At 38.0% G+C, this 27,451-nt stretch overlaps 1 protein-coding gene across 1 annotated transcript in view; it reads left to right on the top strand.

Moving 5' to 3' along the window:
• Nucleotides 1–5,373: 5,373 nt before the first annotated feature.
• The window catches only part of LOC134754722 (uncharacterized), a 70,514-nt gene continuing 48,436 nt past the window's right edge, over nt 5,374–27,451 (top strand). The window contains exons 1-10 of the mRNA XM_063691055.1: nt 5,374–5,546; nt 10,869–10,968; nt 12,903–13,028; nt 13,870–13,988; nt 15,158–15,331; nt 17,352–17,528; nt 19,223–19,357; nt 21,202–21,295; nt 24,179–24,365; nt 26,002–26,133. Coding sequence (XP_063547125.1) covers nt 5,515–5,546; nt 10,869–10,968; nt 12,903–13,028; nt 13,870–13,988; nt 15,158–15,331; nt 17,352–17,528; nt 19,223–19,357; nt 21,202–21,295; nt 24,179–24,365; nt 26,002–26,133 — 1,276 coding nt within the window. The 5' untranslated portion in view covers nt 5,374–5,514. The remainder of the gene's footprint in view (nt 5,547–10,868; nt 10,969–12,902; nt 13,029–13,869; nt 13,989–15,157; nt 15,332–17,351; nt 17,529–19,222; nt 19,358–21,201; nt 21,296–24,178; nt 24,366–26,001; nt 26,134–27,451) is intronic.

Genomic DNA, 27,451 nt, shown 5'->3' with positions numbered 1-27,451 from the left:
TACCTTTCACTCACGTTTCGCATAAAAAATACATTGTTAAAATTATGTAATGTACGGAACCTTCGGTGCGCGAGTCCGACTCGCACTTGGCCGGTTTTTTGATGTATAGCGTGTCCGCCCTGTGATTTAGGCTTCGAATCCCTGCAAGGGCATTTATTTGTGTGTGTATATGAAATTATGTAGGTTAATACAGTACCGGCCAATACCTATAATATATCACCTTTGTTTTATTTGTTTTATTTGTGAAAATCTCCTGCGGGCTTACAGGTGACCCCAAAACGCTCACAAGATAGTAATATTATGTAAGAGATAAAATAACTGTACAAATAATGTCAACCTACCTAATAAATAAATTAAATAACACAATTATATAAAATTAAATTCAATTACGCCAAATTACAAGTGAAATGTGAAATTACAATTAAATCAAATTTCGGGAATAAATATTAAATTACGTCAATTTATAGGCAAATTATCAACTGAATTACAATTAAATCAAAATAAATTAAAATAAATTTGAGTGTTTTTGTCATTTTTGTACGAGCTTGTATAGAGTAAACAATATAGGTTAATTTGTAGATTGCTTATTTTATATATGATGAATATTGCAATGAAATACTGTGAATTACAATAGGAGACAGCATATTACTAAAAAACCTCAATGGAAAAACCACTATATGAGGCCAATTTTTCTCATCTCCAGTACAAAGGAATACTACTAGACTACCTCAAGCAGTGAGGTGGAAGTCACTCACAAATATATAAAAAAAAGTTATACCGTAAAAACATATTACCCAAGTACCCAATTAGTTTCGTATACGAAATCTTAATTCAACCATTATTACAGTCGACGAGTGGAAAAAATAAAACCGGCCAAGTGCGAATCGGACTCGCGCACGAAGGGTTCCGTACCATTAAGGAAAAAACCAGCAAAAAAATCACGTTTGTTGTATGGGAGCCACATTTAAATATTTATATTATACTGTTTTTAGTATTTGTTGTTATAGCGGCAACAGAAATACATTATCTGTGAAAATTTCAACTGTCTAGCTATCACGGTTCATGAGATACAGCCTGGTGACAGACGGACAGACGGACAGCGGAGTCTTAGTAATAGGGTCCCGTTTTTACCAATTGGGTACGGAACCCTAATTACTTACATAAGTTGACAATCTTGACATTGATTATTATTTTTGTTTTATATTCAAAGAATTATTCAAAAACCCGCATTGCTGACGTCGGTGAGAAGACTGCTAGGCTCAAATGGGACTGGGCCGGTCACGTCTGCCGCATGCATCCAGACAGATGGGCTAGCATAGCCACCAAATGGATGCCAGAAGAGGGGCGCGGACCCGGCAGGCCCAGACGGAGATGGCGGGACGACCTAGACACCTTTCTCAACAACTGGCCGGAGGCACTATATCGGGAGTCGTGGAAGACAAGGGGAGAGGCCTTTGCCCAGCAGTGGGACACCATAATGGGCTAGTAAAAAAAATAAAATTCAAAGAATTAAAGTTACAAATGCACGGAATAAATCGAACTTTTAGCTTAAATGTGACGTTTCAAAGAACATTGTCGGTTGTCGAACCCGAAGCTATGAAATAGTTATTTGTGCAACAAGAGAGGAAAGTTGGTTTTTCTTGCGACTGTTTATTTTGAGTCCCTCGCTACGCTCAAGATTCTACCTTAGAATCACTCGCTTATGTAAAATTACTTTGCTCTCGTGTTGCACACATAATTTTTCACCTCAGTAGTGAGAACATATTAAAGGTTAAAATGTATTTCGAATTACACAGAATAAACAGAAAAAAAAAGTATTATAATATGTACGATACGATAAGACACGATACGAGACGATACGAGACGAGACGAGACGAGACGAGACCGGACCGGACCGGACCGGACAGGACCGGACCGGACCGGACCGGACCGGACCGGACCAGACCGGACCGGACCATACCGGACGTAATAAAAGTATGAAGTTCATGGCCTTCACTAAATTAAAAAGCTACATTGTTTCACTCCCTGGAGTCGCACTTTCCTCACTCCAGGGAGTGACGGAAGTCGGCTTGTTCGAGCTGCTGAGGTGAAAATTAAATAGCAATGATTCTTGAGTTGTGGATTTTTTTGGTACAGAAGATTCACTCCCTAACAAAAGGCGACTATATACTACGCGCAAGGCGGCGCAAGCGCGTGCAGGCCGTTCCATAGCGGTGTGCGGCAATTACTATGGCAAAACCTCAAAATTGTGGCGGCCGCAGGTACTTGTAGCGACGCGACGAAATCGCGGAGTGATACACGCCTGTCGGTGTTGAAAGACATTATCTAATATGTGTTTAAATATGTACTTATTTATAAAATTATGTAAGTGGTTAGGGGCCGTCTTAAAAGTGACCATGAATTATAACCGAACACGGTTTTATCACAAATATAACATCAACAACACGTGATTTAGTGAGCTATTGTAAATAAAAGAATAGATTATAAATTATAATTAATTGGTTTATTCAAACGCATTTTACCTTATTATAAATAATTACTTACCTAACGAATTTTAATAATTTTATTGTAAATTATCATAATTAAGAAGTACCTACTCGAAAAAATCTCTTTTTTGTGCTCACGAGTTGGCACCACTGTAGATGTAGGTGCAGAAAAACAGATCTCAAAATTCTTCTATGCTTATTTTTATAAAATCAATACGTTCTAATATATACAAAGGTATTTTAACGTCTAAATGTGTAATTTTTTCAAGCTGTATAATTTTGCATATATTTTAGTTGGCACGTTTTTTAAACAACTAACATTTATTGAGCTATATCTATTGTTTACCATGATTAATCAAAGATGGACAAAGATTTACCACAATTATGAATAAGGAGTGAAAATTCCCGATAAATAAGTTTGAAACCGCCCAAACTTCTATGCCCTTGACATTTTGAAAGACCTCCATCTACACTAGCGCCCCTAGCGGCAAAATTAAACGCGGCAGCCCTCATTGAAATGAATAAAAAATGGATCAAAACATATTTTTAGCCGAAAAATATTTTCATGTGAATGAGTCAATGAATTCAATTTTTTAAAAGCTAACTTACAATATTTAAAAATCTACAAAAATCAAAGGGTGTGCCTGAAATAGAAGATTTCAATTCCAATTTGTGCATTGGGGGTTAAAATGGGTCTCTAATTCCCACGTGCTATAATGGGTAAGTTGCACTAACTTATGGCACTATAAAGATAGGTTTTATTTACCTCTACGTTTTGAAGATATTCCAACACGCGCTGGGAAAAGGCTCCTCACAAAGGATTGAAAATATTCCACACAATGTACCTAAGTAAATTAATTTCTAATTTTATGAAACAGTCTAATCTGGAGCTTTCGAGTCAGTAAACAACATAACTTCACAAACCTATCAATTCACAATAATTTTCTAAAAATGCCGTTCACATATACCTAATATAGTATAATAAATACAATAATATTAAAATATCTAATTTTGAAACAAAACTCAATTCAACACTGAGTGATTATGCTCTTTTAATGGTTTGTCAAAATCAAAGTCAATCAAAGGAGGTACCTAACCTAACCTACCTATTCCTATAATGAAATTGCATTTCAAATTGCGCCTAACAAACTGAACAAATCGAGGAACAAATATTATTATATTCCACATAATATAGGTAGTTTGGCCTCTGCTTATGCTGCCAGAACTATTTTTACTTGATCTTGATGCTGAGATATGTAACATTTGCACTGTAAAGCGTAATATTACAACATGACTATATAGCGTAATGCAACAGGTAATTTATTAAACCGATGATTAGTGTTACTTTCTACTTCGACTCAGCGTAAATGGAAATTTCTTAGACGGTTGTTGACTAGCGCCATCTGTTGTCGAGTAGCGAAACTAATAATTTATTTATACTACATCAAACTGTAAAGTAAATATATGTATGCTATTTTGAGTTTTAATTGGTTGTTTAGTTAATATAGTTGGTTAATTTGAAAATATATTTACTAGAATAATAATATAATATATATTCTATTAGTTCTATTACAAATAAAAGTAAATCAAGTTATTATGGATGGTATAGAAAGGATGCCAATGTCTTATGGCAGAATTGTTGCAAAAGTGACCGCTTTCAGCTTTAAATAATAGTTCCTAATCTCTCCGGTGGCGCTAGTTAGGCTCTGGGACATGAGTATAACATGAACCATATAAGGCAATAAATAACCCTACCAAATTAAGTAGGTTGTTTTTGGTAGTATTTCGGTGTATGGTGGCGCCGCCTAATTACTGTTTTTTGATGGACACTTTTTATACATAGAGATTTGGCTCTTTTATATAGTCTCCATGCAAGTTATGATTGTAAAATGTCAATTTGTCAAATAATATATAGCGAAGGTGCTGGCTATGTAGGATCAGAAGGTTTGTAGTAGAAGTGAAACACTTGTCTATGTACAAGAATTGAATGAATTTATTTACAGAATACACGGTTTATATACAAAAATGGTGGAAAGAAAGAAAGAGACATATTTACATAGAAGAGTGAAACAAGAGATAAGGAGGTACGCTGGTACATGCCGCAGGCGCGCGCGGCGCGCCTATAAAACTGAGTGGCCCGCCTTCGCGAGTCCTTTCGCTCGCCGGCCGCTGTGGAGTCAACATCGTGTCGTCGGTCCGCCGTGCCCCGCTGCTTGGAAAGAAGACACGACGAGTCCGACGAAGATGCTGCAGGATATTCCAACTGTCCTTCTCAGGACAATCCAACTGCTCTTATCAGAGCAATTTCATGTTTCTCCGCCTAACCGCGGAGTATGTCAATCGCACCGTTCCTCAGCCTCAGCACACGGTGTCAATCGATGTATCTTCACTTGTGTAGTGTGTTCCCACAAATATGCAGTAGATGGTAGTAGTCAAGTTACTAGAAGGCGTAATTTCATTATTAATTATATGTCTTACTTTAAATTAAAAATGCAGGTAATCAACTTAATTACACATTTTCTAAAAATATATACATTATCGATTCACACGTTGAAAAGTTCAATCACGCTTATGTTTACGCTTAAAGCGCCCTCCAAACTCGTGCACGAATCGCGGCGCGAAGCCGCGAACGCGAGTGTGGAGTCTATTTCCGAGATCCGCAAAATCGACTCCACACTTGCGTTCGCGGCTTCGCGCCATGGTTCGGGCACGAGGTGCCTCATGTATTATATTCTTTGTGCCTCATGCTCGTGTAAAATGCTAAAATGCCTCATGCAAAAAAAAAAAGATTATATATTCTTTGCTCATGCTCCATCTGACAGATGGCTTAAAAGACACGAAGTCAGGCCATAATTGTTAAAATAAAAATGAAAAACAAAACATCTGAGTCTGACAGGCACTTTTGACGTAAATGCATGGAAGTCGATTGTTTTTAGATAACATTTTTTTACCTTAACCGTTCCGCGTTATATATTCTTTTTATTTTTTGATGCAGTGATACATTTTGAGGCTTCAAGCCTCCACAATTATGGTTCTCAACGCCGCTGTACAGATGTTGAGGTGGGTAACGATATACTATTACATTCACTTTGTAACCTAAGTTTTTGGATGATTTCTTGCTTACAATTGGTGTAAAATGCCTATTTTTAGCACTGTTAATACTTATAAGCTGTGCAAATTATATATTTTTTATCGTTTATCGTAACAGAACGCTGGTTTACTTGTATTTTAACCATTTTTGGGGTTCCGTACCCGAAGGGTGAAAACGGGACCCTATTACTAAGACTCCGCTGTCCGTCCGTCCGTTCGTCTGTCACAAAGCTGTATCTCATGAACCGTGATAGCTAGTTTTTACTCATACGGCCAGTGAAAACGTGCACGCGCGCGCCGCCTTAGCCGAGGCACGTCTGCGGTGTGGACCTGCCTATTTTGTAAGCGAATGCATCTTCACATTATGCTAGCTGCTGTGCGAATGGCACCGTGTTCATTATTTGTACTAGTTTGGACCAGTGGCATACCTCTATCTATCTATCAAGCCCTTTTATTCTGAGTTAGAGTATGTCTCGTAACTCAGTGTGCCGCTTGGGAGAGGCCTCCTCTAGCTCTTCCCATTAAGGTCTGTCATGGGCCACTCTTTTCCAGTTCGGGCCCGCTGTGCGTTTGAGTTCATCCTCCCAGTGGCATACCTATACCTACTTATCATTTGGTGCAGGACTTTTTTATTGTGGTTTTTATTATTTACTAATTATTTTGCGATGCAACTTTTCATTCATGCAATCTGTTTATGAAACCTCTCTAAAATCAATAATAACATACTAATTGTTAAAACACCCATGTATGCTCAGCGATTTTTAGTATTAATGAAGATATTTTAGAGATCTTTTTTAGGGTTCCGTACCCAAATAGTAAAGACGGGACCCTTACTAAAAGACTGCTGTCCGTCTGTCTGTCTGTCACCAGGCCGTATCTCATGAACCGTGATAGGTAGACAGTTGAAATTTTCACAGATGATTTATTTCTGTTGCCGCTATAACAACAAATACTAAAAAGTACGGAACCCTCGGTGCGCGAGTCCGACACGCACTTGGCCAGTTTTTTACTTATATTTAAATTTATATGCATTTCTGTAGTAGTTATTAGCCATTTCCATAATAGGCCCATCAATACTACGCAGGTAAAGCATGTTTGTAGTATCTGATACAAAATTTCTAAATACATTATTTCCACCATATCCCTTATATGCGCCTTGGGGATGTGCCTAAATATTCACTGTTATAAAGGCCTGTGCACACCGGGCTGCCTGTACGTGCGCGTTGTAATGCATAGATCCTTATGAGAGGCGACACACAACATGCGTGATGTGCGCGTCCGCGGCTAAAGCATTATAGCGCACACGCATGTGCTGGTCTACGGCAAGCGGCCGGTATGGCCTGGCCTTAAGTCTGGGTAGCAGGCGTGACTCACTCCGCGATTTCGTCGCGTCGCTACAAGTACATGCGGCCCACACCAATGTTGGTGTCTAGCCATAGTAGTTGCCGCGCACCGCTACGGAACGGACGCCTGCGCGCTTGCGCCACCTAGCGGTCATATCTGTCGTAATAGACGCGTTTTGTTAGAGAGTTAATCTTCTGTACCAAGCACTATTATTTATTCTGTGTCGGTAGCTCAATTAGCAGAGTGATTGGCTGGTATCCCAGTCCCGAAACAGTCGAGTTTTTCCACTTTTCCTTTATTTCTAAGCAGGTTGATCTGTGTAAGATGTCCCTTAATATTTATTTATTTATTAAGCAGAAACATCTACATATCATACCACAATGATATGTAGATGTTTCTGCTTAATAAATAAATCAATATTAGGGGACATCTTACACAGATCAACCTAGCCCCAAAACACAGAATAAGTAATAGTATTATCATACAGAACGGCCACGTACCTCCCCGCCCTGACTCGAATTACCTCGCCCCGCGACAGAAATCTGGCGGACTTCTGGCGTACTCTCAGTACTATCATAGAGTAACTTATACTAGAGCGGTACTGTCATAGTAAATTTTGTAACCCCAGTAAATTCACTGCCATCTGTCGACACACTTTAAAACTAAAAATAAATATTTATAAAAATACGATAAAATGTATTTAAATATGGATAAATGATTTTTTTATTTGCATTAATTATTATTATATGATTTTGACCCATGTTCTTTCACTGGTATGCGTTAAAATTATAAATAACAAACGAAACAGTCAACGCCCTCTATACGAGTGTAGGCCAAAACTAGTGGCGCCATCTAATCGAGAATCAAATTTTCGTGATTTTCGAGGCACGTTTTTTCCTAAGACTGTATCCATCTATTACGGAGTTATATCTATCTTTGGTACTATTTTTAAGCAACTTACACTATGACGCATGACGCGTGTACGGACGTGCCGTTCACACATAGAAACGCAAGTGATTTTTGATATATAGCGTGTCCGCCTTGTGCCCAAACTCAGCAAAGCTTGCACTATGGGTGCTAGGCGACGATATACATATTTCACTACATAGTATAAAACAAAGTCGCTTTTCGCTGTCTGTATGTATGTCTGTCCCTATGTATACTTAGATCTTTAACCTTTTGAACGCCAAGCATTGACGTAACTCGACGTGACACCGCAATGAAGCAAAATAAAACCTTAGAGAACAATAGTGATTACAAAACAGGATATCGATATTTTCACTGATTTCGTTTTTGACATACTTAGATTAGAAGAACCACTACACAGGTGTTTTACAATATAATATTAGATAATTCTGGCTTTTAGCTCTACTAAAAACCTTTAAATAACGTATTTAAATATCAAAATGTACTTGTAACTTCCACTCAAATCTCTCAATAATGCCACATCACTACTTGGTGGTGACGTCAGGCATCGGACGTGAAGTGCCGTCATGGGCGCACGGAACACTGATAAGCGCGCGTTACTCAGAGATGTGCAAACCCGTTGTCGATTATTATTACCTACTAATTAGCAAACTGCAGTATCGTTACAATAAAATAAATGCATAAGGGGTTACATTATCACAAAAGGTCAGTACCGTCTTTCAAACCAAGTTGTTTAAATTAAGCACGAAAACAAGTACCGTAACAGCACAAATAGCAGTTATTTTAGCAAAAACAACTCCTATTACAAAATGTATGGGATTAAGCCATATCTATTATTGATGGCGCTAGCGTGTTTGTCGGAACTGCGCGAAACGATTTCTATTAGGAGATTGTTACTTTCATATAATAATATTATTCCTCCATGACTCGGTCACATCACTAGGCGACGTCAAGTGCCGTTTTTGGCGTGGCTAGCTATGCTATTTACTGGGTAAGTCGTATTATAACATAATGTTGTTTTTTTTTAACCTTCTATTCATAGTTGAATTGTAATAAAGTTATACAATAAAGTAGAAGGGCAAAATAAAATAATGCAAATACAAACAAAGAAATATAGTTATTTATTAAAGAGTCTTTGATAAATTAAGTTTGGACGGCAAATGACGTCGGCGGCGTGAGTGGCACAAAATGTCGACGACGTGATTTACCGTCTTTGGCGGTCAAAAGGTTAAAACTACGTAACGGATTTTGATGCCGTTTTTTTTTAATAGATAGAGTGATTCAAGAGGAAGGTTTATATGTATAATTTGTAAAGGTTTTGTGTAAATTAGTTAAACTACCCGTGCGAAGCCGGGGCGGGTCGCTAGTATATAGATAAATACAAACTTACATACATAGAAAACACCCATGACACAGGAACAAATATCTGTGTTCATCACACAAACAAATGCCCTTACCGTGATTCGAACCCAGGACCATCGGCTTCACAGGCAGGGTCACTACCTTGCCAAAATTAAACTGTCCATGCTGTGTGCCTATTGTATCCTGTTGTAAACTGTGTGACTATTGTATCCAAGTCAATAGAAAAAGAAAAAAGAAAAAAAAAGAAGAAAAAGAAAAGACATTTATTGTAAAAACCTTCTACAGACAGTGCCACTTCAGTTACAAAAAAAGAACTTACACACTAAACACTTAAAGCTAGGTACATGGTGGTTATTGTATCCAAGTCAATAAAAAAAGAAAAAAGAAAACAAAAGAAGCAAAAGAAAAGACATTTATTGTAAAAACCTTCTACAGACAGCGCCACTTCAGTTACAAAAAAAGAACTTACACGCCAAACACTTCAAGCTAGGTACATGGTGGTTATTGTATCCAAGTCAATAAAAAAAGAAAAAAGAAAACAAAAGAAGCAAAAGAAAAGACATTTATTGTAAAAACCTTCTACAGACAGCGCCACTTCAGTTACAAAAAAAGAACTTACACACTAAACACTTAAAGCAAGGTACATGGTAGTTATTGTATCCAAGCCAATAGAAAAAGAAAGAAGAAAGCAAAAGAAGAAAAAGAAAAAACATTTATTGTAAAAACTTTATACAGACAGCGCCACTTCAGTTACAAAAAAAGAACTTACTAAACACTTAAAGCTAGGTACACGGTAGTTATTAAAGTAAATGTTACACAAAAATAGACAGGTCCACCAGCAGAGTGAAAAAGAGAAGAAAAAGAAGTAAGGTAACTAATTACAATTTAAATTTTGGCGCCGCTATAGTGGCTACAAAACGAAATAGGACAGAATAACAGCAAGAAATAGGTGATGGACGTTACTATTTTGTAATTTAAGTTATACCCCCTTTCGTTTAAAATTTTGTAATTTTTATATTATTTCCACTCAGAATTACGAGCTCTTTCGATCCTAATACGAGAAAACAGTGTTCCCAAAATTTCATTCATCTTTTTTGTCTGTTATGTTATGGTCATATATGGTTGTATTGAAAACCGTAACCAAACGGACCACTGGGGACACTTTTTTCTCAGTAAAAATGGAAAAAGCTCGTTATTTTGAGTAGAAATAATATAAAATTCCCAATTCTACAACAAACATTTTTGGCACTTTTTGTTATTTTATGTGATAGTCACCAAACGAGCAGACGAGCCGCCATCGGCGGATGGGAAGCGGTCATCGTCGCCCATGGACATAAGCAACATCACAGGAGCCACTTAAGCGTTGCCGACCCTTTAGAAACCTAAAGGATTTGCCACACTGGATGCGTTCTGCGGTCAGCGGTCAGGTCAAACCCGCATTATGTATGCCCAACATTGACAGCAACCTTTGAAGTTTGAAGTTTGACCTGACCGCTGCCCGCAGAACGCATCCAGTGTGGCAAATCCTTAAATACCCGCTTCTTGAAGAATCCCATGTCGTAGCGCAAAGGAAATACCTCAGGAGGCAACCCATTCCACATTCTGCACGTTCTGCAAAACAGAAATGTCCCTGATCCATCCACTTGTGTCTGTTTTCAGGGAGGCGGAGGAGCTAAAGCAAAACATTTTGAAATTCAAAAGTGAGACATCCATGCTGCAGGAGCGTAACCTTTGGGCACTGCAGCAACAGCTTCAAAAGGTATATACATATATTTTACTTGTTTTTTTAGGGTTCCGTACCTCAAAAGGAAAAAACGGAACCCTTATAGGATCACTCGTGCGTCTGTCTGTCTGTCTGTCCGTCTGTCACTATTTTCTCCGAAACTACTGGATCAATTAAGTTGTAATTTGGTATACATATGTAAGTTTGCGACTCAAAGACGGACTTGTAACGTAAACAAATTAATTTTAAACACGGGAGCCACTTTTGGGGGTTAAATAATAAAATTGAAAAATAAAGTTTTTCAAATGAAAGAGCTCATTGTGAGAATTCAAATATATATTTTTTTATAACTTTAGGATAAACAGTTTAGAAGTTATTCAAGACAATAGGCAAAAAATTACCCCCCCCCCCCCCTTTATCTCCGAAACTTCTTCTTATCGTGCCATATCCTATCGGATGTCGGCGATCATCATGCGAAAGTCCTCTACTCTTTGCCGTTCTAGAAAGAGTGGCGGCGTCCTTGGTCCCGGTCCATTTCTCCGAAACTACTGGGTAAAAATTTTGAAAAAAATACACAAAATAGATCTTTACCTATAGATCACAGGAAAACCTATTAGAAATGTGCAGTCAAGCGGGAGTCGGACTTATTTACTTAGTTTTTGATCCGACCCTTACGGGTTTTTTAAACACGTTTCACATAAAAAATACATTGTTTAAATTGTGTACGTTACGGGTTATTTAATCCCCATTTTGATGTTGGATATTTGCCAATAGGATATTGACATTATGGAAATAATTTTTACATAATTTGATGTATGTTGACCATAGCTCATATGCCACTTGATTTTTTCGATATTTTGATTATTATATTATATTATGAGAATTAGGAGCGAAAAACAAATTACATACAAATCATTGCATTTGAAATGAAATGAAATATTTATTTGAATAAACATGGTAATTACATACAGATGTTATAAATGAATTGATTTAGTATCACATGTTAAGCCAAAAAATGGCATGCAAATTTAAAACTAAATAAGAATTTTTATTACAATTTCAAAATTAATATTGAAAAACAAATTTATTAAAATGATTAATATAAAATGCAAGTCACATAAAGTTTAATAGTACATACATTCAAGTATATTATTTAATAATCCATTAAGTATTATAATTATATCTAGTCTAGTGTCAGTAAACAGAATCATTCAGAAAATCGTTTAATGAGTAAAAGCATTTGTCTTTTAGCCGTTTGTGTAATCTGGTGGTAAATAATTTGTCAGGTAATTAGCTCCATGCATGAGTTTATTTTTATTTTTGGATACATAATTTATATCGTTGGAACACCGGAAATGATAAAAATACTTTTGTAAACCTTAACATTATTTTATTAAAAAATATTTAAAATGTGGAAAATTTTTGAGCGGTTGAAACGCTCATAATTTTTGGCGCGAATTCGACAGAGCGTGATGACGTCACACGTTGGGCGGCCCAACTGACGTTTGCTACTAATGACACTAATCTGTCGAACGCGTGACGTCACGTGGCGTTTCGAGCGTTTCGCTCACTAGCTTTTCGCGGGCAAACTTTTGTACTTTTTATTTATAATTTTAAGTAATTAAATGGTAATTTAAAAACGGAAATGCATTTGTAACATGATATAACGGTAACAAACATGCGAATAAAACATATTTCGTTCAAATATAAACTTCATGCATGAGGCTAATTGTCTGATTTCATATGGCAACTTATTGTACACAAGAATACTCATTACATAGCAGTATTGAATGCTCCTATAGCGTTTTTTTAGCATTAGAAAAGAGGTAAAAAATCTTGACATGTCTTTTTATTGAAAAATATTGAAAAACGTTTTGAAAAAATTGGTTTTTTTGAAGAACCCCATACTGCAGACCCTCGGGAAACCTCTGAAGGGATATCATGTTCATATAATGTGATTTGTTTTCTAGATCTACCAAAAGGTCCTGGTCCTGGATCTGGACTATGCTCTGGATAAGAAGGTCGAGCAGGATCTTTGGAATGTCGGCTTCAAGCAGCAGATTGAGGCTCTGCAGGCGATTTCTAAAGATAGAAAGGTAAACCAGTACCCTCACCATAAGCACAGAATAAGTAATAGTATTATCATACAGAACGGCCACGCACCGCCCCGCCCCGACTCGAATTACCTCGCCCCGCGACAGCAGATTGACGGCCGTTTGCCGACCGCTCAGTACTATTTAGCAACTTACACAATGACGCATGAAGCGTGTACAGACGTGCCGTTCACACATAGAAACGCAAGTGAGCCATAAGTTTTACGCGGCTTTAAAAAGTCGAGTTCTATCGTATGTCTTTCTAACTGTAATAAAGTATATTTTACATGTAAAAATAAATAAATAAAAACATCATGTCAAAGAAGGTGTAAGTACCTATATTGAGAATGTCTACTTACTTTTCCTCATCTGTCGAAAGAGGAAAAAACTATTTGTTTTTTTTTTGTTGTTTCTGTATCCATCCACTCTACAAGCTGTGTTATTTGTTCGTGACGAAGACATTTCTTTGGCATAGCGCGCGGTGACGTGCGTAAGCGCGTGTGGCAACCAACTGGCTTTTGTACCGCCGGCGGTACGAGTTTCGTAGGCATAAAACCGAGCTCGCGCGGAGAGTTCCATAGGCCTTTTTTTTACGGAGTTGGAATGCACTTACGCACGGTGTGTGGGACTCGCCGCTCCTCCCTCTCTTGGCGAGAGGGGGGGAGAATTTGGCCCTACCCACTAAACCCACTCCGGGGTTTCACCCTCTTTGCCTTCCTGAGGGGGCACTGGGATCGATGACATTCCACCATGGAGTTCCATAGGCCATCCTGAGGTATAGCCCACCAGAGGTATATCCCACCGGAGGTATAGCCCAACGTAATCAACATCTGGTTGTTTGCAGAACCCGCTTCGGAGTGAGGGAGCCGCCATGCTGTCATGGGTGCTTCAAGCGGCAGCCGGCTTCTACCTGTGTCTGTTGCACCAGATATGCACTGTTTTTAAACTGGACCTGCCCTTCAGGTATTTACAACCACATCAGATAATAAAGCATTATTTTCAACGGTTTTGTAGCCGGTCACCGAGACCAAAGAGGATATAATATTATAAGCGGTACTGTCATAGTAAATTTTGTAACCACTGTAAATTTACTGCCATCTATCGATACACTTTAAAACTAAAAATGAAGATTTATAAAAATACGATAAAATGTATTTAAATATGGATAAATGATTTTTTTTATTTGCATTAATTATTTTTATATGATTTTGACCCATGTTCTTTCACTGATATGCATTAAAATTATAAATAACAAACGAAACCGTCAACGCCCTCTATACGAGAGTAACTACTGCCAAAACTAGTGGCGCCGTCTAATCGAGAATCAAATTTTCGTGATTTTTCGAGGCACGTTTTTTCCTTGGACTGTATCCATCTATTACGGAGTTATATCTATCTTTGCAGAGACCAATCAAAATAAATGTAACAAAACCGTTGAAAATTATGCTTCAGCCTATATAGTTACACAATGCAACTCTTAAGTGTCAATTGTTTCAATGTAAATTGAACTATTTTGAACAATTAATAAAATGTGGTATTTTCTATAAAAAGGGACCTTATTGTCGATGGCGCTTACGCCATTATAAACGATGCTCCGATATAAATACAATGCCGCGCGACGCTGTGCGGCGTAAGCGCCATCGACAATAAGGTCCCTTTTCATAGAAAATGCCCCAAATATACGCACGCAAACAAATATCGGTCCGACAGCTGACGGGGGGCTTCGACATGGCTGAATTTATCGGAAGCACGTTTCCGATATCGGATGTCGGAAGGCGTCTATGAGAAAAACAGCTGCAGAGAGTGCCATATGGCATCAAATCCGCCTTTTTTGCGTTATCTATCGTTTTTAGGGTTCCGTACTCAAGGGGTAAAAACGGGACCCTATTACTAAGACTCCGTTGTCCGTCTGTCTGTCTGTCACCAGGCTACATATCTCGTGATAGCGAGACAGTTGAAATTTTCACAGATGATGTATTTCTGTTGCCGCTATAATAACAAATACTAAAAAAGTACGGAACTCTCGGTGCGCGAGTCCTTATCAGTATTTATCAAATGAATAAATAAATACAGAAAGACAATGTGAAAACGCTCTTAGGTGTATAAACTAGTCCTATGTCTCTTGTATTCAGACGTCGTGCCTCCCTTCTCGGCTGGGTGGAGGGCTGGAGCCCCGCCCCCGCCCCCGCGGGCCCCAAGCTCCCTCCCCCCGCTGCGGCGCGCTACATATGCCAGCACTGCCTAGTGCATCTAGGTGACCTGGCGCGATACAGGCAGCAGCCTAGGGTGGCTTATACTTTCTACAGGTACTACTTTAGATTTAACTCCGTAATAGATGGATACAGTCCAAGGAAAAAACGTGCCTCGAAAAATCACGAAAATTTGATTCTCGATTAGACGGCGCCACTAGTTTTGGCCTACTCTCGTATAGAGGGCGTTGACGGTTTCGTTTGTTATTTATAATTTTAATGCATATCAGTGAAAGAACATGGGTCAAAATCATATAAAAATAATTAATGCAAATAAAAAAATCATTTATCCATATTTAAATACATTTTAACGTATTTTTATACATATTCATTTTTAGTTTTAAAGTATGTCGATAGATGGCAGTGAATTTACAGTGACAAAATGTACTATGACAGTACCGCTCTATCTTATTATATCCTCTTTGCTTCTTTGGATATTAGGGTACTAGCTTTTGCCCGCGCTTCGTCTGCGTAGAATAGGCTAGATGACAAATTTTATCAATCTATCAGGTTTATTTATACAAGGTAATGCAAGAGTCAAAAATGATAGTCAAAAGTCCGACAGTCGTATTTTACTCGCGAAACGCTCCTAACAAAACGATAAGTGAACGTGACGTCAAGTTCACTGAGAGCCCATTTTGAATGTATGGACAAAACAATAAAATTACGTTTTTGTCGATGAAATATTGCGTTTATGTATATAGTTGTTTTACAATCTTTTTTTGGATTAGATGTTAGGAATCGAATGGTACCCATACTTTATCTTTTTTGGAACTTGAAAAATTACTTACATTTTGAAACTTTCAAGTTGTGTATTTTTGTACATACATACATACATATAATCACGCCTATTTCCCGGAGGGGTAGGCAGAGACCACGGATTTCCACTTGCTACGATCCTGACATACCTCTTTCGCTTCCTTCACTTTCATAACATTCCTCATACACGCTCGCCGGTTTAGGGTGCTCTTGACCTGGCCTTTCTTCAGGATTTTCCCGATTGTGATTGTATTTTTGTATTATTTCCATATATTATTTTAATATCTACATTATTGTGATAAATTACTCATTTGCTATCTATGTTACTAGATTTTGTTATAAAATTCAACATGCGTCATAATCCCTATTCGCTGTAATTTTTCAACTATTAGTTCTGTGGTGCGTGCGTGTGTGTGTTTATGTGTATAAAGGTGGGTCCACACTTGTGACATGACGACGGACCGGACCACGTGGCATCGCTACAGGACATGTTACGCTAAATGTGGACGATCTAACTTTCAGTGTTCGGAATGGATTGAATCGTGCATCAGCTTGTGACAATTATTCGCGTAACAAAAATACGTCCAGGTTCCCTGAGCCAGAAGGCGAAAAATCTCCTTATATGATCCTGTTTTTCTAAGAGGCGTTGATATTCGTAGACGTGAAAAAAATATATGTAGTTCTTGACTATATTATCTTTAATATCATAGCTTCCGATACACGAATTATGACACTTCGCTCGATACAATTAATTCCCAAATTAACCTCTAACTCGGACTTTTAATCCAACTTTACTCGGTTATTTATTATGTGATACTATAAACAAAATAAAAGAAAAAACAATCTTAACTTAAATAATAATTTCATAGCTTTCGAATTTCGATATTGTAGTGTAACGTTTTTAAAATAAATAAAAATCGACAAAATTCGATCAAAATTGACACTTGGCGCGCATGATCTTTCCCGTTCTTTCTTGCGAAATGTTACAGAGACAGCGGCAAACCAATAGAACGGTCTGAATGGTATTGACACGTGTTTCTGATACGGTCACGGGATAATTTTTTTTTTTTTTTTTACGCATCTCACCCCCCGGGCTGGGGAAGCCGGGGGGGGGGGGTGGTATGTGGGACTCGCTCCTCCCAAACATCCTCTAACCAGAGGATGGGGAGGAGAATACCCACTAACATCCCCTGCGGCGTCACCCTCTCAGACGTTGTATGGGGGCATCATGGGCTCGCGCATTCATTCTTCCACCATGCCCCCCGATTTCTTTAGTGTGGACCCACCTACAGTTAGTCACAACATTAACATCACACAGGCACGCGCTGGTGGTCTCCCCCCACTCCGGGCAGCCGTACAACCAGCTGGCGCTGCTGGCGCGTCGTCGCGGGCGCCGCCTGGGCGCCATCTACTGGCACGTGCGCGCCATCCTGGTGCGAGCGCCGTTCCCGCCGGCGCCCATCAACCTCGCCAGGACACTGCAGGACGCCGCTGGGTGAGTGGCTCACTAGTAGCATAGAGTAACTTATACTAGAGCGGTACTGTCATAGTAAATTTTGTAACCCCAGTAAATTCACTGCCATCTGTCGACACACTTTAAAACTAAAAATGAAGATTTATGAAAATACGATAGAATGTATTTAAATATAGATAAATGATTTTTTTTTATTTGCATTAATTATTGTTATGATTTTGACTCATGTTCTTTCACTGATATGCGTTAAAATTCAACGCCATCTATACGACTGTAGGCCAAAACTAGTAGCGCCCTCTGAACGAGAATCAAATTTTCTTGATTTTCGAGGCACGTTTTTTCCTTAGACTGTATCCATCTATTACGGAGTTATATCTATCTTTGCTAGTAGCAAAGATAGATACAACTCCGTAATAGATGGATACACCACCATCTGTGAAAATTTCAACTGTCTAACTATCACGGTTCATGAGATACAGCCTGGTGACAGACGGACAGCGGAGTCTTAGTAATAGGGTCCCGTTTTTACCCTTTGGGTACGGGACCCTAAAAAAACAAGTTTTTATTGTTACATAGTGCAAAACGCATTTTTGATGTCGATGTTGCAACTACAGAATAACTAATAGTACTACCAATGATAGATATAACTCCGTAATAGATGGATACAGTCTAAGGAAAAAACGTGCCTCGGAAATCAAGAAAATTTGATTCTCGATCAGATGGCGCCACTAGTTTTGGCCTACTCTCGTATAGAGGGCGTTGACGGTTTCGTTTGTTATTTATAATTTTAACGAATATCAGTGAAAGAACATGGGTCAAAATCATATAAAAATAATTAATGCAAATAAAAAAAATCATTTATCCATATTTAAATACATTTTAACGTATTTTTATAAATCTTCATTTTTAGTTTTAAAGTATGTCGATAGATGGCAGTGAATTTACAGCGGTTACAAAATTTACTATGACAGTACCGCTCTATCTATTTCTTTCTTTTCTTGATGGACTTGAGGGCGGTTTGCCCGTAGCCAATGTCACGTAAAAGGGTGGGAACAAAATAAATGCTCTTAGAGCACGACGCTGTTCGGTGGTTGTTGTAGTTGTCTCCTAAAACCGATAGCTGGATTTTACGAGAAGCACGTGGACTACCGGCCGTTGACTCCAAAATGGTGGTTAAACACGCTTTGAGATTAATTCTCCATTCACTGCACACTACCACATTAGATTATTGTATAATAAAGCTATCGATATTACACTTTACTTACTTACTGCTTACTGCTAGCCTTTCTCCGCAGACGTCTTGTCTGGTTGCCCTTGGCATAGGCCTCTCCCATATTCCTCCACGAGTCCCTGTCCAGAGCCTGTCTTCTCCAGAAGGCTCCAGCCACCTGCCTGAACTCGTCTTCCCATCTCATTTTTTGTCTTCCATCATCCCTTTTTCCGTCTCTTGGGTACCATGTTGTGATGTCTTTTGACCATTTTTCTCTTTTGTCTCGGAGCATGTGGCCGGTCCACTTCCATTTTAGTTTTTTCATAGTGTGGTTTACGTCGATTATTTTTGTTCTCTTTACACTTACACTTACACTTTAAACAATATTAATGAGCAAAAAACAAAGGAATTAATCACGAGGCTACTATCAAGATGGCGTTCGAACCGGAAGTCCCCGCTCTATCTAATTATATCCTCATTGAATGTATCTACTATTTGTTTCCAGCCAAGTAGCACCGCCAGCGCCGGCCCTCCTCCCCATCCGCGCTACATCCGCTCCCTCATTCGCCCCGCCGCGTGACGCGCACGCATACGTCACGCTGTTAATACGCGCCGTGCACGACATACACACAGGAGAGAGGTACAGTACAATCAAAGATAGATATAACTCCGTAATAGATGGATACAGTCTGAGGAAAAAAACGTGACTCGAAAATCAAGAAAATTTGATTCTCGATCAGATGGCGCCACTAGTTTCGGCCTACACTCGTATAGAGTTGACTGTTTCTTTTGTTATTTAACAATTTTAACGCATATCAGTGAAAGAACATGGGTCAAAATCATATAAAAATAATAATTGCAAATAAAAAAAACATTTATCCATATTTAAATCTTCTATTCTTGATCTGTTTATTGTTTCATTCTCAATTGCTCAAAGGTTGACTGGAAGAGATCCCTTATAGGGATAAGTCCGCCTTTGTACATTGTATATATTTATGTTCTTTTATTGTGTTTGTAATCTGTCTTATGTACAATAAAGTGTTTACATACATACATACATTAAATACATTTTATCGTATTTTTATAAATATTTATTTTTAGTTTTAAAGTGTGTCGACAGATGGCAGTGAATTTACTGGGATTACAAAATTTACTATGACAGTACCGCTCTAGTATAAGTTACTCTATGATTCAATCTACACGGTGTAACATGAGGATACCGAATAATTTTAACAGCGTATTCCTGATCATATTTAAACACTAAAATGTCCTATAAACTTTTCTGTAATTTGCCTAGTCTCAGAGTTAATACCAATTAAAAAAAACCGGCCAAGTGCGAGTCAGACTCGCGCACGAAAATTCCGTGCCATTACGCAAAAAACGGCAAAAAAATCACGTTTGTTGTATGGGAGCCTCCACTTAAATATTCATATTATTCTGTTTATAGCATTTGTTGTTATAGCGGCAACAGAAATACACCATCTGTAAAAATTTCAACTGTCTAACTATCACGGTTCATGAGATACAGCCTGGTGACAGACGGACAGCGGAGTCTTAGTAATAGGGTCCCGTGTTTACCCTTTGGCTACGGAACCAGGTTGTATCTCATGAACCGTGATAGCTAGACAGTTGAAATTTTCACATATGATATATTTCTGTTGCCGCTATAACAATAAATACTAAAAACAGAATAATATAAATATTTAAGTGGGGCTCCCATACAACAAACGTGATTTTTTTGCTGTTTCCGTAATGGTACGGGACTCTTCGTGCGCGAGTCCGACTCGCACTTGGCCGGCTTTTATTGATTCCCTATACCAACTTCCTTATATCCTTATTTGAGAGACAATTCTAACTTCTAACGCCTTGACAAAATGTTACTTGGCTGGTTTTTATATAAATACATCATTTATTTATATAGAACCTCGTACTGTCGCTCTGTCGCGGCAATACTAACGCGGCGTCAGTGGCGTCAGTGTCGTCAGTGTCGCTTGCTTCGGAACTGCACCTTCACTAAATTAAAAAGCTACTTTGTTTCACTCCCTGGAGTGAGGAAAGTAGGCTTGTTCGAACGGCCAAAGATAGATATAACTCCGTAATAGATGGATACAGTGTAAGGAAAAAACGTGCCTCGAAAATCAAGAAAATTTGATTCTCGTTCAGAGGGCGCTACAGTCTATAGTTGGCAGTCTACAGTCGTATAGATGGCGTTGACGGTTTCGTTTGTTATTTAACAATTTTAACGCATATCAGTGAAAGAACATGGGTCAAAATCATAAAAATAATTAATGCAAATAAAAAAAATCATTTATCTATATTTAAATACATTCTATCGTATTTTTATAAATCTTCATTTTTAGATTTAAAGTGTGTCGACAGATGGCAGTGAATTTACTGGGGTTACAAAATTTACTATGACAGTACCGCTCTAGTATAAGTTACTTTATGAAACGGCTGAGGTGAAAAATATATATTTGTTTGCAGATTGGAAGTAGCCGATCAATTAGTAGAGACCCTAAACACGTCTCTCACGTCTCTGGTGGCCACCGACAGTTTTGAGTCCATGACTTTGACAAAGGTAATACAATATGTGACGTTCTCAACCAAAAGGTACCACATCGTCGCTTGTTGATAAGGTTGATTTCTAATTGAAGCTATATGGAAATAGCGCCTTATTTACAAGCGACAATAAGTACCCTTTTGGTTGAAAATGGCATATATATTGATTTAAATTTTCACGATTTTTACTCATTATTATTTATCTCCACGGGACTTAATCGCGTAAAATAGTTTTAAATTTACCTCCGACGTTTCGAGGACGGCGTTGTCCCCGTGGTCTCGGAGAAGACTGGCTAAAGTTGACATCAACATCTTCTAGGCGCGCGAGTTTTTCGAACTACCCGCACTTGGTCTTGTTTATTAACTTGAACGTTTTGCGCACTAGGGATGCTACCGGGTCGACACACAACACTCACAATATTCGATTTTTCAACTTTCGATATTTGGTTTCGCTTACACTTACTAATGACTGGGTTCCATGTGAAAAACTCGCGCGCCTAGAAGATGTTGATGTCAACTTTAGCCAGTCTTCTCCGAGACCACGGGGACAACGCCGTCCTCGAAACGTCGGAGGTAAATTTAAAACTATTTTACGCGATTAAGTCCCGTGGAGATAAATAATAATGGGCATATATATTGTTATAAACTAACACGATTTTCACTCATAATTTTAAACTTACACTTAATCAAAATGATGGACAGGGGATTTTGTCTTCGTGGAATCCAGTTATTAGCAAAATGTAAAAAACATCCCATCACTTACCATCGGATGTCGTGAGTGTTGTGTGTAGGCAATGATAGATATAACTCCGTAATAGATAAACTGGTGCCTACGCCAATTCTTGGGATTAGTTGCCAAGCGGACCCCAGGCTCCCATGAGCCGTGGCAAAATACCGGGACAACGCGAAGAAGATGATGATATCCGGATGTTCTCATAGATATTTTATTTTATTTATTTATATGACGAACAACCATACAATATAAGCAAAGATAGATATAACTCCGTAATAAATGGATACAGTCTAAGGAAAAAACGTGCCTCGAAAATCAAGAAAATTTGTTTCTCGCTCAGAGGACGCTACTAGTTTTGGCCTACAGTCGTATAGATGGCGTTGACGGTTTCGTTTGTTATTTAACAATTTTAACGCATATCAGTGAAAGAACATGGGTCAAAATCATAAAAATAATTAATGCAAATAAAAAAATCATTTATCTATATTTAAATACATTTTATCGTATTTTTATAAATCTTCATTTTTAGTTTTAAAGTGTGTCGACAGATGGCAGTGAATTTACTGGGGTCACAAAATTTACTATGACAGTACCGCTCTAGTATAAGTTACTCTATGGTGTAGGCAAAGTGACAACTCTAGCGTACAAGTTAACCCTTTAATGCATATTGTTGCCAAATGTATACAAAGCATTGGACAGCTCACAGATTCAACAGAAAAAAGCTTAAGTTTCTGAACACACCTTTAAACCAAACCAAAAATAAAAAATCATGCATTTAAGGGTTAATAATCAAGATCAAATGCGGGTAGTTCGCAAAAATCGCGCAGCAAGATGTCGATACAATTCCTCGCCAGTCTGCCTGTGACCACGACCGTAACGTCACGTTCGAAACGTCAGGTGTTAGTTAAAAATTATAAAGGTAATGCATATTAAACTATTACATTTTTCTGAAAATAACACCACCTCTGACGTTCACAAGTTAATCATTAATATCATTAGTTTCGGTTGAGACTGGACTTTGAAGACTCGACTGTGTTTTTTAGGGTTCCGTACTCAAATGATAAAACGGGACCCTATAACTGACACTCCGCTGTCTGTCACCGGGCTATATATCTCATGAACCGTGATAGCTAGACAGTTGAAATTTTCACAGATGATGTATTTCTGTTGCCGCTATAACAACAAATACTAAAAACATAATAAAATAAATATTTAAATGGGTCTCTCATACAACTAACGTGATTTTTTTGCCGATTTTTGCGTCAATCGAAACAAGAAAATCGAAATTTCGTTATCTAACATATCTGTCACTCTTGCATATTCGAGCGATGAAGAGGCAGATAGCGAAATTTCGGATTCGCGTTTCCCGGTAGGTCCTCTGTAAACAAACCGCCTTGATGCATCAATGTCATATTTTATTATCTCTGAAAACTTGTCAAAAACCTGTTAAAGGTACAGTATGTATAAGTTACTCTATGGTTTACTAAAAAGGCTAGTGCTGCACTCTGGTGGCAGAACATTGCTATTTGGATGATTTTACGTTATATACGGTGTTTCCTGTAACATGAGCAATAAATTAAACTGGAGGCTGTACGCCTCAAACTGACCAACATTTGTTCAGAAACTTTTTTAAATTATGAAATTTTTAAATTATATCTTTTTCATACTAATTAAATATTATTTTCAATGTACGCTGCCATCTGTGTGTTTGACGTTGCTTGTCACCCTTTAAACATAACAAATTTAGCAATACATTACGTCTTAGAATAAACTTTAAAGTGTAATGAAAATCAAAACACAAGTTATTTTTAAAAGTTACTGAACAAATGTTGGTCAGTTTGAAGTGTACAGACTCCAGTTCAATTTAATGCTCCTGTCACAGGAAATACCCGGTATATTTAATATGCCTAAATCTTGAGAAACTTATTATGGCACAGGGCGGACACGCTATACATCAAAATATCACTCGCGTTTCTATGTGTGAACGGCACGTCTGTACACGCGGCATGCGTCATAGTGTGAATAAGTTGCTTAAAAATAGTACTGAGAGTACGCCAGAAGTTCGCCAGATTTCTGTCGCAGGGCGAGGTAATGCGAGTCAGGGCGGGGCGGTGCGTGGTCGTTCTGTATGATAATACTATTACTTATTCTGTGCTTATGTTATTACAGATGGTTTGCGTCATAATATGGCTAGTCCACACAACAACGGACGAGCTGACGGCCACGGAGCAAGCGTTAAGCGAGAGCGAATCCACAGCCGCATCGCTGAGCCAAACGCTGGCTGTGGGCACGCTTCTGGCGCTCTTACTGCCGTCACATACGGCTGAGACCCCTTTAAACCGGGCGCTGCCTGCACGTAAGTAATTTTTTTCATACGCATCCAAAAAAATGATTAAGTATGTAAAGACTGGCAAGATTATATTTGGCCTTCGCCGTGTTGCAGGTTTTCATTGGTACTAATTTATTTTTCATTTCTCATGCTCTGAAAGAGGGTCGTTGTTTTTCTAAAAGGTGTGCAGAAAAAGGTTCCGTTTCTGCTCTAGTGCAGAAAAGTGTTGTACTCCTCTGCGTTCCCGTCCCACGAGCAACTGGGTGGAAACAAAATTAAAAAATAGTGTCTTTATTTCCCCGCCTGGAACAATTGTTCTAATTTTAAAATTATGTAAGTAAATTGTTAAAATATAGTTGGTCAAACCAATTTGTCAGTCAGTAACAACCAGGAAAATTATACTCATCCCTTTCTTTTGGGCGCTAGTACTAGTGTAAGACAAAGATAGTATGATTCTCTCTGTCTATGTTTGAAATGAGACAGTCTTTTGAAAAGCTTTAAATTATTCTTGATTTCTTTTGTTGAATTGTATTAACTTAATATCATAAGGCGGAAATCAAAAGGAATACACCAAAAATATTTTTTAAAGGTCCCTCCACACTCGTGCGCGAATCGCGGCGCGAAGCCGCGAACGTGAGTGTGGAGTCTTGTTCGCTAATCAGCGAAATCGACTCCACACTCGCATTCGCGGCTTCGCGCCGCGTAGTCTGGAGCGGACTTAAACCATACACTTGCGTAAATAAGCAAAGGCAGTATCTTATACAGCCAGCAGCCAGCAGCAGTAAAACGTTTGTACGATATTAAATGGGTTATTAAAGTTATTTAGCACTATGCTCGTGAAAATAAAATAAAATAAAAATAAAATATAATATAAAAATTGCTTATTTTATTCATTAAATTGTTATTTAATATTTAAATTTCTTTTAATACTTTTATTATGTTGGCTAAATGACTGGGATGCCATTGACTATCGGGAGTTTTAGAACGAAAAAGTAAAAAATTAAAAAGTAAATAAGAGGCAATCCCGCTGATTTTGATACTATAATAACCAAATCATTTTAAAATTGCTGCAGTTTATTTAAATATGTGTGTTTTCGTAAATATTGCAATCTAAATGTTATTCGCTAGGGATTATTTATTTTCACGTATGTATGATTATCATATTTTTCGTTTTGTTGTTTTTATATTATTTTTGGTTTACATTTGACGATATTTTTGTGAATATGTGATATTTTTTAAGTGAATATGTATATCTATCTATACACCCCAGGCCAAACGTATGGAAACAAGCTTGTATTTCAATAGAAAAGTGTGATCTTTTAAGCGATGGATTTTATACTACTCATTGACAATTTGGTAAAAATAATAATAGAACATTTTAAAAGTAAATTACTCTGGCTGTGATAGTTGCCAATTCAACATTTTGTCATGTAATTAAAGGGTAGTTATAATTATGTAACTTTTTCCTACTTTATTGTTTTTAGCTTTTTGACAATACTTTAGGATGTTTTGATATTAAGCGTGTATTTTTAATCTTTTCGGTTTGCCTAATGTAAGTCTTAGTTTACAAATATATACAACAAATATAGAAACATGAGATATTAAAGAAAACAACGTTGTTTCCATACTTTTGGCCTGGGGTGTATCTATTAATTGTCCCCAGTGAAAGTGTGCCTAGAATGGGTACTGCAGTACCCACAGCTGGTCCACTCGGCGCCGTTCGCTGCGCGACCGCAGCTCTGGCACGCGCTCGCGCACACCCTCAACAAGCTACCCAACGGGGACTGCGACAAATGTGAGTTTAATGACCGAGCGAGAGCGAGGTCTCCGTTTCAGCTTGGACAACAATTCTTTCGTATGTCAAGATGTAAAGAGCGCTGGTGGCCGGTAAGAGCGTGCGACTTGCAATCTGGAGGTCGCGGGTTCAAACCCCGTACCAATGAGTTTTTCGGAACTTATGTACGAAATATCATTTGATAATTACCAGTCGCTTTTCGGTGAAGGAAAACATGGTGAGGAAACCGGACTAATCCTAACAAGGCCTATTTCCCCCTCGGGGTTGGAAGGTCAGATGGCAATGGCAGTCGCTTTCGTAAAAACGGGATACCGCCGTTTAGCAAAAATATTTTTCGCCAAATTTCACTTCCCAACAAACTTATGGCATCAGTTTCATTTCCCAAATGAAATTTTAGCAAGTTTTTATTTTCGCAACCATTTCATTTCCCAACCCCATACTTGCGAAATGAAAATGACGTACTAGGTTGGGTTAGGTTAAGTTGGATTATGTAAATTTGCGAAATGAAATTTCGCCCAACTAAAAATATGGGATAAATAGTTTGAGAACTGAAAGTTGGCAAGTAATTTTCGCCGAAACATCAGTAAACCCGTAAAAACTGGTGCCTACGCCAATTCTTGGGATTAGTTGCCAAGCGGACCCCAGGCTCCCATGAGCCGTGGCAAAATACCGGGACAACGCGAAGAAGATGATGATATCCGGATGTTCTCGTAGATATTTTATTTTATTTATTTATATGACGAACAACCATACAATATAAGCAAAGATAGATATAACTCCGTAATAAATGGATACAGTCTAAGGAAAAAACGTACCTCGAAAATCATGAAAATTTGATTCTCGTTCGGAGGGCGCTACTAGCTTTGGCCTACTGTCGTATAGATGGCATTGACGGTTTCGTTTATTATTTAACAATTTTAACGCATATCAGTGAAAGAACATGGGTCAAAATCATAAAAATAATTAATGCAAATAAAAAAATCATTTATCCATATTTAAATACATTTTATCGTATTTTTATAAATCTTCATTTTTAGTTTTAAAGTGTGTCGACAGATGGCAGTGAATTTAGTGGGGTTACAAAATTTACTATGACAGTACCGCTCTAGTATAAGTTACTCTATGATATACTCGTAAGTTACTGCTGGATGTCAATTTTTTATTAATGGTATCAAGCGATCGGGTTTGTTTTTGGGATCAAATGTCTATATGGGACCCATTGCGTTAAAGCAATATAAAAGTCAGAAATTATAGTCAAAGTTCTACAGTCGTACTTCACTCGCTCGTAAGAAAACGATAAGTGAACGTGACGTGAAGG

This window comes from Cydia strobilella, chromosome Z (assembly GCF_947568885.1).
Source record: "Cydia strobilella chromosome Z, ilCydStro3.1, whole genome shotgun sequence".
Classification (NCBI taxonomy): Eukaryota; Metazoa; Arthropoda; class Insecta; order Lepidoptera; family Tortricidae; genus Cydia; species Cydia strobilella.
The sequence above is the reverse complement of the archived record's forward strand: the minus strand, read 5'-3'. Positions and strand labels throughout refer to the sequence as shown.